The sequence below is a fragment of the Gymnoscopelus braueri genome (assembly GCF_963280865.1).
Source record: "Gymnoscopelus braueri genome assembly, chromosome: 14".
Lineage (NCBI taxonomy): Eukaryota > Metazoa > Chordata > Actinopteri > Myctophiformes > Myctophidae > Gymnoscopelus > Gymnoscopelus braueri.
Genome location: NC_137619.1, coordinates 28,807,025 through 28,818,772, shown reverse-complemented (window position 1 = coordinate 28,818,772; position 11,748 = coordinate 28,807,025). Strand labels below are relative to the sequence as shown.

Genomic DNA, 11,748 nt, shown 5'->3' with positions numbered 1-11,748 from the left:
TCATCACAAACGTCATAACAAATTGACACAGGGAAGCACAAACGAATGGGGCACACAATTGACAGGTGCTTGTGATTGGTGCGGGGTAATGAATCACTCCATCTGCCAATTGTGTGTCCCAAACATTTGTGCGTCCTAAAGGAAGTTTACATATATTCAGTCCCCTCGCCCGTACAGAAAGTCGTCCGTGTGCAGCTCGTGGAAAAGTGGAAATATTTGACTAAACACACGTTTTCTGGCAGAACTTTCAAATGGATATGAAACTAGAGGACAATATCTGACTCCAAGTTTTAGGAATTAATTATTGGGTGAGTACAGACGGAGTTTAGAGCACTTTTACGGCCGCACAGATCGTGACTACACAGCGCGTCGTCCAGGGTGATCTATGACTGTGTATTTGGAATACATGAAATGTATGTAAGATCACAGACATTCTAGGGCTAAGGTCTCCGCCAGGTCAGGTAGGTTATTGTGGCCTCCTGGTGGCGCTATAATAGGCCAATGTGAAAAGGCTGGCATTTCTTCTTAGGCCTTTCACGGCAAACGGACACTTCATTCATGATTTGAGGCATTTTGTTCAAAAATGTGTATTGCTAAGTTGTATGGATTTGAACTTGTAACAGAGTATTTCTATATTGCAATATTGGTACTTAACTTAAGTAACGACTTTGAGTACTTTTTCCACCACTGCCAAAATATATCGCCTATATAGTTAACTATAATAGCTGTTCAAATGGCTTTTCAGGTAATAATGCTGCTTCAAGGTGATGCCTTCCTGTGCTATTGAAGTGGTATATGCTAATCACAGCATATGGAAGTTTAGTTCACACGTCTATTTACCAATAGATATGTCACACTTAATCAGTATTCACATTCCACGCACATAGCGCAATAGAGATGGGATGTATGGCTCTTTTAAGGGATTCGTTCCTTTCACAGAGCCGTTCAAAAGACTGGCTCATTTGTATATTTATATATTTAAACAAGACCAGGAGACCTGGTTCTGCCAGACCCAAAATGAAGTCCTAGTATGTAACACACCTACAAACCACTTTATAACTGAAGTTCATGATGTCATGAATAGTTCCTGACGTCCCCTTTTTTTTTGGCTGGGGCCGGAGGACAAATGACCCCTGCCCATGTATGGACGAAACAGATACAAAGCCTCATGTAAGCCCCGACCCCTTGGGTCTGGCAACAAAAACATATATAAATGTATATAAATATATATAAATATTTTTATATTTATATCTCATAACATTATTTATATTTATATTATATGAATATGATCTAATTGATGTTATGTCATATATATACAATAATACATGATGATATTTTAAAAATATATAATAATATAATAGATTACATCAATAAAAATTTTTTTATATTATAATATATCATATACATTATAATACATATTATTATAATATTTACAATTATAATCTAACATTTTATTACAATAATTCATTTAATATATCTCTGCTGTCCAGCAGCAACCAGCTACCTCCAAAACGCTAATTTTTCAGGAAATGAAGAAAACCTTATATTTTTCAAACAAAGCAGTACAGCCTCATCAAAGTTGGTATAGTGACTTTATATATTGTCAAATACTTGCATGTGTCATTATATTATCACCACTTTACCCAAATCCAGCTCAAGTGGAGTTAGGAATCCGAAAAGCTGACAATAGCTCCAATCGCTGCTGAGGGAGAGGTTTCAAATGGGGCTAAATTCCTAAAAGCTAACAATCGATCTCCAAGCTCACAATGCATTACAACGTGTGAATTAATCATGATGCTTCATGACACTTATTATATAGGCCTACAATAATAAACAGGACTTTAAATATTACAATAACGTTTGCAAAGAGGGGTTCACACAGTTGGAGTTTGTGTAGAACTAGCGAGATAAATGCTCTGAACTCATTTCTTGTCACATTGCTCTCCTCATTAAATACTTCATAGATTTTAGAAATAGAATTACTTGTTTTCATAACATTAGCGTCAGTGCTAAGTTTGATAAAGATAAAAAGGTACACTGCATAGTTTTAACAGACTACGGGGAGAAAAACCCTGCCGTTTAGTTTGTTTATGTGCTGCTGCTCCTCCTCTGTCTGTGTTCGCTCACTGCGCAGTGCGCTCTGCTGTGCAACAGCAGCAGGAGAGGAGAGGGGGGGAGTTGCGTGGTTTTGACAAACAGTTTGAGGAATTAGGGAGTTTTTGTCAGAGGCGCGTTTTAATACTTTTCATTAGTTCATTCATTACTCAATTTTTTTACACAGGCGTAAAGGGTGTTCAATAGCGCTGAAAATGGAGTTCGCTGGTTCCTGCTGGACAGCGACAATATAACAAATGTATATATAATATATAACATATGCATAATATACTATGTTATAACTACCAATGCCAAACACATCAATCACCTACTGTACATAGCAGAAATCACACACCCTCACAAACCCGCATCCTACAAATATCCAGCCACTGCCAACTCTCTGTCCACCATGACATCTACAGTATGTCATTTTTTCTTGTTACGTATTACGCACTTTTACTTCTACTCCACTACATCTCAGAGGCAAATATTGTACTTTTACTCCACTACAATTATTTAAAAACTTTAGTTACTAATTACTTTGTAGATTTGGATTATTATTACAAAACATACATTAACCACTTCAGCCCTATATACTGTACATTTTGGTGTTTGAAAATAGCCGATCTACAAGCTCACAATGTGTTGCGATGCGACGCATTGTAAGCTTGTAGATTCTGCTTATACTTTTATACATTTGAAAACTTGTGAAATGGGACATTCTGTATAATGAGTACTTTTACTTTTGGTATTTTAAGTACATTTTGATAACAATACTTTGGGACTTTTACTCAAGTACATTTTGAATTCCAGACTTTTACTTGTAACAGAGTATTTCTGCATCGCAGTATTGATACTTAAGTACAGTACTTAAGTACATGTACTTAGTTACTTTCCACCGCTGAGTAATATATGCAGTAGTCTTTTGTTGAACACTGATGCTAAACAAGCACTGGACCTTGATTACGTCAATAGTTGATTGTGCTGTTATCTTCCTTCTCTCTGTGGCGCAGATTGAACTGAGCTTAATCAGGTGATTCACTCACTTCATGTAAACAATAGAGATGCCTGTCTCATTGAAGGAATTGCAGACTGAAATATATAAAATGACAGGGAGACACCAGAGATGTGTCAGTGAGCTGGTTCCTGTTGATGAAGCTTCATAGCCTGTCTTTATACTTCCTCTGTCTCTCCAGATCAGGATTTCAACATTGAAACCAGGTAAGATACTGAGACCCATGTATATAATGCCTTAAACAGTACAAAATGACATAATATATTATAATCTGCTCATAACATTGTAAGAGGACTCATACATACTCATAATGCTTTATAACAATAATCATAACACATTATAAAAAATGTCATGTAGACTTAGAATTTAAAATATCATAACACTTTATAATTACTTGTCACTTACAGACTTGTTTCTTTTGGCAATTAGGATAATAGTGTATTATAATTGTCATAGCTATAATCCATTATAATAATTTCACAATGCCTTATACTAATACATTGTTATAATGCCTTATAGTGTGATTATATGTCACTATAATGGTCATTGGGTGTTTTAGGTAAAGTAAAGAAACATTAAATATATGCACCAAAGGTGCGATGCGACGCGTTGTGAGCTTGTAGATCGTCTATTTTCAAACATTTTTAGTACTTTTACTTTTGGTACTTTAAGTATATTCTGATGCCAATACTTTTGTACTTGTAACATTTTGAACACAGGCCTTTTACTTGTAACAGAGTATGTTTGTATTCTGGTATTGTTATTTTTACTTAAGTAAAATATCTGAGTACTTCTTCCACCACTGCCAAGCAGGTGGTGCTGCCTCAGTGAAACCTAAATGTGAGACTAGTTAATATTACTCACTAACTTACTTATTACACTTATATCCACTGATAGGTTCTCCCTGCATTCAAAACACAGTTAAAGAACCACCAAAACAATCAGGAGGATAGTCTCATCATCAGGTCTCCTTTTCTTGTCTACAGGTGAGTGAGGAAATCTCAGTCAAGTATACGTATACCCACTTTATCAATACTTGTCCTCAGTGGTGTAAAGTAACTAAGTACATTTACTCAAGTACTGTACTTAAGTACAATTCTGAGGTACTTTTACTTTACTGGAGTATTTCCAGTTGTCTATACTTTTACTTCTACTCCACTACATCTCAGGGGCAAATATTGTACTTTTACTCCACTACGATTATTATTTCACTAGTGACTTTGCAGATATACATTACTACATTATAAAACATATATTAACCACTTTAGCCCCATTTTATACCTAGGCTATTTGAAAATAGCCGATCTACAAGCTCAACGTGTTGCATCGCGACGCGTTGTGAGCTTCTAGATCTGCTATTTTCCAACATTTTAGTACTTTTACTTTTGGTACTTTATGTACATTGTGTTACCTAATACTTTTGTAGTTTTACTCAAGTACATTTTGAATTCCGGGCTTTTACTTGTAACACAGTATTGCCGTATTGATACTTTTACTTCAGTAAAACATTTGAGTACTTTTTCCACCACTGCATGTCTTGCAATAGTTGTCAAATCGTGCACCACATAAATACAATTGCCCATGAGCTAAATAAGACAAATCATTATTAGGACATGGGTGAAGAGGCCGCTCTGTTAATGATGTTTTATTTGATGGTTTGACATTGTGTTGATAATGTAAACCTGCTTTCTCTTAGAGTACAACTCCCCTGCTTACAGTATAGAGACTATTACAACTCATTTGATTTTGTGATGAAAAACGGTTGCTATACATTGTGTTTAACATCATCTGTCTTATACAGTATGCAGATCTGTTATAATGATACCAACTCTCTCTCTCTCTCTCTCTCTCTCTCTCTCTCTCTCTCTCTCTCTCTCTCTCTCTCTCTCTCTCTCTCTCTCTCTCTCTCTCTCTCTCTCTCTCTCTCTCTCTCTCTCTCTCTCTCTCACACTCACACTCACAGAGTAACACAAACATCATGGCAGACATGAGTTCAAAAGGTACAGTATGTGCTCTCTCTCTCACACACACACACACACACACACACACACACACACACACACACACACACACACACACACACACACACACACACACACACACACACACACACACACACACACACACACACACACACACACACACACACACACACACACACACACACACACACACACCCTCTGATATAATACAATATATTAGACAATGTTTTTTAGGAAACCTCTAATACGTATCATCCATAACCATATCATTTTAATCCACCAGCTCTCAAGACGAACAATAAAGAAGTTCGTATCGTGATGGTTGGAAAGTCCGGAGCAGGAAAGAGTGCCACTGGAAACACCATCCTGGGTTGTGAGGCATTTAAATCTGAATTTGCATTTGAATCCGTATCTCTGACAATGGACTGTCAGAAGGCCAGAGGTCTAGTGGATGGTAGAAACATCTCTGTTGTTGACACACCAGGATTCTTTGACACCAGATTTAGAGATGATAAAGATATGAATGATATCAAACAGTGTATTTGTTTTGCTGCTCCTGGTCCCCATGTGTTCCTGATTGTGATCAAACTGGGAAGATTTACAGAAGAGGATCAGACATCTGTAGAAATGATTCAGGTGGCATTTGGTGACATGTCGAACAAATACACCATGATTCTCCTCACTGGTGGTGACCTGCTCAATGGTCATCCAGTTGAAGACTTTGTGAAAAAGAGTGCAAAACTACAAGCAGTAATCAGCAAATATGGCAGTCGCTATCATGTCTTCAACAACGAAACCAAGGATCCCTCACAGGTCACTGAGCTGCTGGCCAAAATCGAGTCGATGGTGGAGGTTAATGTAGGAAGCCACTACACCACTGAGATGTTCCAAGAAGCAGAGATAGAGCAGCAAAGGATTATTGAAGAGGATGAAAAGAAGAGACTTGAAGAATATTTAAGACAGGAGAGAATTGAAGCTGAAAGAGTCTCCTTCCGCTCAATACACGAATCCACGGAGCGCTGCCCTGCGCGCAGCCACTGCGGTGTCAACGCTCCGCGGACGCGACACCGCAGCAATGGCCGCCTACAGGCAGCTACAGGCAGCGCGTCTGTGGATTCGTCTATAGATGGGATAAGGGCCATTTTTGGCCCGAATTGTTGTAGTTTTTTGTAGTGAAAACTGTAGTTGGGATACAAAGATGCACTATCCAATGAATGACAAAGTTTCTGTGATATATATTCAAGTCAAGAAATCCACACCACTGTTAACATCCATTTATAGAGTGGCTAGTATAGGATAATATAACATGTTGCATGTCTTGTTGTGGCTCATCTTTTTTCTTTTCTATTCTTAAAAAAAGGGGGGGGGGGGAATTAGCAGATTTTGTTTGTCAGGCTTAGGAGAGAAGACCGTGTTTCGAAAAACTTGTTATTGTGTAATAAAATGAAATAAAAAGAAAGTTTTGACCACTACAGCTGTACTTTGTGTCTTGTAATATTGAAAAAGGAAAATTTACTTTGTAATTTGTACTTTTGCATACCTAAGCATTTTTAAAGGCAAGTACTTTAAACTCAAGTGCAAATTTGACAGAGCAACAAACTTTCACTTGTTGTTGAGTAATATTTGACCAGGAGTATCTATACTTTGACTCACGTGGGGTTGACTCACTGCAGATTAGTAAATTATACTGTATACAACACAGGTGATAAATTCGATTTCAGAGGGTCTAATGTAGGGGACAATTCAAGTTATTTTCAAGATAGTGGGGACACGTCCTTCACGCACCTATGTCACATTTTTGCCACAAAAGCAAATGTGGAGAAAAAAAAAAAGTTAATTTAATTTAGACACAGATGTGACGGTAACTTTTCAATGATCAATGTCTGTGAACAGGCCCGGTCTCTGCAAAACTGAGCAAACACACTCCCTGGATGCCAAATTGCAACCTTTTTCGGATTGGCCTGTTATAGAGCCACCAGGAGGCCGATTTTTGCACAAAACAAATGATATTACTCCTACAAATTTTGTCCAAACATCACGCAAATCGGTACACAGTATCTATTTAGTCATGTGATCAACACGGATCTTTCCAATTTTCCATATTCCATCCTAATTGAGGCACTAAACACAAATGGCACCCTTTTCACATTGGCCTATTATAGCGCTACCAGGAGGCCACAATAACCTAACCTACCAGACCTGGCGGAGACCTGTGCTCCGAGGAGCACTTTTTCTAGTTGATCATTAATTTGATATTCTTCCATGAGTGTACACTGGTATTTTCTCAAACTTAAAGGGATATTTCACTTTCGAACATGTTTGGGGTCATTTTAACATCTCAGGCTTTTGTGAGCACCCTAGACAGTTTTAAAGATGGAGTGCCATGATATTTTTCAACCCTAAAACCTGATCATAAGGTATTATTATTATGTAAGGATTTTTTTCAAAAAAAAAAGTGTCCAGTAAGTGTTAAAATGTTGTTTTTATGTAGACACACCCACCAGTTCATTAAGTATACCTGGTTTCACTTAGCACCACCCATCTAATCCAGTCCCTCCGCCTCCTCCTACAAGACCACCCACCTGTCCTAGTCCTTCCCCCTTATCACTAAAGGACTGCCCATGGTTCTGCCCATTTGTTTACAAAATGGCAGGAGGACAAATTGGACAAATACAGCCATATATGTTTGAACCTGAATCTGGTTCAGATGAAGATGAGGAGGAAGAAGAAGAACTACTCCATAACCGGAAAGCCTCATCAACCCTTTGCTCAAATCCCAAATGCTCATGTGTGCAACGGATAAATAAGGCTTAAAAGGACAACTTTGTTTTTTTTTACAACCAAGGTTTATATTTTAGCTTGTAATTAAAGTAAATTATTTGATGGCCAGATGTGAGTTATTGGGGGCTAGAAGAGCTACTGTAAATAATAATAAAGAAAACGCCGGGTTATTGTGTAAAAAAATACATGTTTAGCCACCGGATAGAATGCCTCCGCCCACTGTAAAAAAGATCGCAAAAATTGCTAAAACTATAGAAAGCAGTCTTAAAACATTTTAACACTCATCTTTTATTTACTTTAATTACAATCTAAAACATAAACCTTGGTTGTAAAAAACTAAAGTTGTCCTTTCAACAGAACCATCAGTTGTCAAACATTTTTACAGATGTGGTGATGTTCAATATCCTGTGATCCAAGTAGAACTTTATCTTACAATGACTATGGTATTCATTACATCAGTGACATTATTTATAGCATCACTGCACACATTTTACTATCATTACAATGCATTTGTATTCCTTCAACCTGACATTCCCATTTAAATGGGCTATGTATTCTTTCCATACATCCCCTTACTAGAAAATGGAAATATAAGCTACAGTATATTACAGTAGGCATATATAACGTCTAACTAGATGCTCTCATAATGTATTCAGAGCCATTTCCACCTTGATAATACACTTCTGTTTGCAGAGGCACAGATAATTCGTCTCTTTTTTATTATATTGACAAACAATCACGCTATGTATCTAATCCAACTGAACTAGCTCTAGCGACCCTAACGTTGGCTGAGACTGTATGACTCGAGTTGGTCCCGCCCGCGTCGGTATGTTCTGCCGATTTAATGTAAATGTTTTACCTTCTGAACATCGTATGAAAAATCTAAAGCTAGGCGCCGTAATCTACATATGTCTGTTGTTCCGACGGCGTGAAACAACGCATCGCTGGGCTCAAACAACCGTTTAAAACCTTAGTTTGATGGCAGCCTGCGTTGAATTAACATGGAGGCTCGTCCCTGATCTAACTCTACGCCATGTTAAACGGCGATGCGCGTTCACGACCAGCACTGTCTCTGCACGTTGAATTCAACGCAGAGTCGCAGACCGGCACAAAACCCCGGTTTAAAAGGTTGTTTCAACCCATCCATTAATTTCTTCACACCGTCGTAACAACAGACGACTGTAGGTTACCGCGACTACCGTTACATTTTCCATACGATGTTCTGAAGCGATCTTATTGACGCTGAACTAAATCCCACAACTAAACGGTGGGGGAGGTCACAGACACAAGGCTATGTCAAACCGATTCATGCTCCTAAATCATTTTATTGGGGCTGGCGGATGTTTTAATTTACCGGTAACGCTCCTGCGGTGCTGCTTTCTGTGTCTCCAGGATAAATCGTTGGAATATAACCTGGCTTCAGTACTTTCCTGTTTGCAAATCCCATATTGACTTGCACTAAATTGGTGAAGCAGTCATCAACAAAATGGGAACTACACACCCGAAGCCTGGTAGAGGGGGCTGAGGGAATAATCCTGTCTTTATAAATTAAATTAAGCCATTGATCACGTTTGTCCGTGTCAATGGGCAAAGTGTGAAACGACTGTTTGATAGCTGTCACGTAGAAGTTAGGCACATAACAACCTGGCATGGTCACACACGTGTGTTTGAGGCAGCTCCGCCCACAAAAGGTTGTAGTATAAATGACAATGATAATGAGGGGAGGTGCGGTGGGTGGGTATGGGCATTGTTACGTCAGTATGTCGCTGTTTTTGGATTGGCACGTTTGACTCTCAAGGTTTCAGCCTCCAGGAAAAAACTCCAAATAGTCAGAGAAGTCATGAAACACCATAAAACCACCAGCAGGGGCCTTAATGAAGTTCTATCAACCTCATAGACACATGAAAAACAGAAAAAGTGCAAAAACATGGCACCACCTCTTTAAGTTGCTTGATTCAGTATTTAGATACTTCATATTCATTTTCAGACACGCCCCCTTCCTATACAAACCCATTGTAACTTAAAACCATTTTAATCATGATGGATTCATCTGAAACACCCATCCTTGATTCTGGTGCCTGATATTGTCCTAATGAGTGGGGGGCCATGTTTTTTCAATAACTTTTTTAGAATTGTTTGGGAAAATGAAAAAAAAAAAAGCAATCATAAAATAAAATAAAAAAAAAACATGGCCCCTCACATATTAGGAGGGCAGTATGAGTCACAGAACCAAGGACGGTGTTTTTAATGAATCTATCATGGTTAAAATGGAGTTTGAAGTTACAATGGGTTTGTATAAAAACTGTCTGGGGTGCTCACAAAAGCCTGAGTAGATGTTAAAATGATGTTTTTTGTACATTTCTGGTTAATTAAAAGCGCTGTAGTTTTGGTAATCTGAAACTAAGAAATGACTGCAGAGATGACAACGGGTATGAAATGTAATGACATTACTAAAGGCTAACTAAACATCTCTCTGTTTGCCCTCAGTGAATGAGTAAATGTGGGTGCAGAGTAAAAATGTCCCAACAGATGGTTTTAAACAACCTATACTGTATCTCAGTTGTCATAATGAACCCTGATCATCAGTGGGCATATCTGTAGATTCAGTCATTCTGTCAGGGGGAGAGGTGTTTGCTGAATATGTTCATCTTTTGACCTGCCACCTCACCCTTCAACCTAAAGTCGAAAACCCAAAATCTCAATAACGTGTAAGGCCTGCTGGTGCAAGGCTAAAGGTGAGGTTCCTCAATCCAAAGGTTTGGGGTTTGGATCTTGATCCTGGTGAATCTTTATTTTTGGTCTTGTAAGTTGACATGGAGGCAGCGGACTTCTCCTCCTCACGCTCTCTTTGACCTCTGGTAGGAGAGGGTGGAGCATGGAGTGAGTCCACCTCCAAAGGGAGGAGCTTAATACGTTTGCATATTACACACCTCCAGAGGGAGGGGTTTCATAAATTTGCATATTAGGCAAAGTGTTTTTTGTTTTTTTTACTAAGTATTGTTTGACATATTTGAGTTAATACCATTTTATTGAAGCATTAAACTCTTAAGAACTTAAATGTTTCCCTTGATAAGTTTGATAGCTGATGTGTTTGCGTCACTTTTGAACATGTTTTTTGTTTGTTTTTTAGTTTGTTTTGACAGCAATTCTAGTTGATTTATTGAGTTGCTTGTGAGTTTTGAACTTGGAACCTTCGGTTTATAAACCCCCGACTTTTTGCTTGCGCCACGCTGGCACAGCAAACGTGACCGGGAATGAAATACTTAACCTTTTAGAATTTAGGCGGACAGTGAAAGACAGAAAACATTCCGTACTGGACTTGAACCCCCAACCTTTTGTTTAAGTATTGTTTGGAGTATTTTACATTTTCAGTACTTTTACTTCTACTCCATTACATCTCAAATGCAAATATTGCACTTTTTACTCCACTACAATTATTTGAAAACTTTAGTTACCAGTTACTTTGTACATTTTTATTATTATTACAAACCATGCATTAACCACTTTATCCCTATATACTTCGGCTATTTGAAAATAGCAGATCTATAAGCTCACAACGCGTCGCAATGCGATGCGTTGTGAGCTTGTAGGTCGCCTATTTTCAAAAGATTTTTTATACATCCTGAAGACTTGTGAAATGGGACATTTTGCATAATGAGTACTTTTGGTACTTTAAGTATATTTTGATGCCAATACTTTTGTATTTCTACTCAAGTAAATTTTAATTACCATACTTTTTACTTGTACATTGCCGTATTGATACTTTTACTTAAGTAAAACATGTGAGTAGGCACCACTGTGCGTGCATTGGTGCATGCATGTCCCGACTGTCAGACAGTAGCAGGTTTCATCAGAACTTGCTCTCCAAACAGCTGT

General features: G+C 38.1%; 1 protein-coding gene across 1 annotated transcript; it reads left to right on the top strand.

Moving 5' to 3' along the window:
* Positions 1 to 5,409: 5,409 nt before the first annotated feature.
* Positions 5,410 to 10,782, top strand: LOC308100585 (GTPase IMAP family member 7-like; the record flags this gene model as incomplete). Its single annotated transcript, XM_080449652.1, has 2 exons — positions 5,410 to 6,075; positions 10,735 to 10,782. 2 exons carry the CDS (start codon positions 5,410 to 5,412, stop codon positions 10,780 to 10,782), a joined length of 714 nt encoding a protein of 237 aa, XP_080305778.1.
* Positions 10,783 to 11,748: the final 966 nt, after the last annotated feature.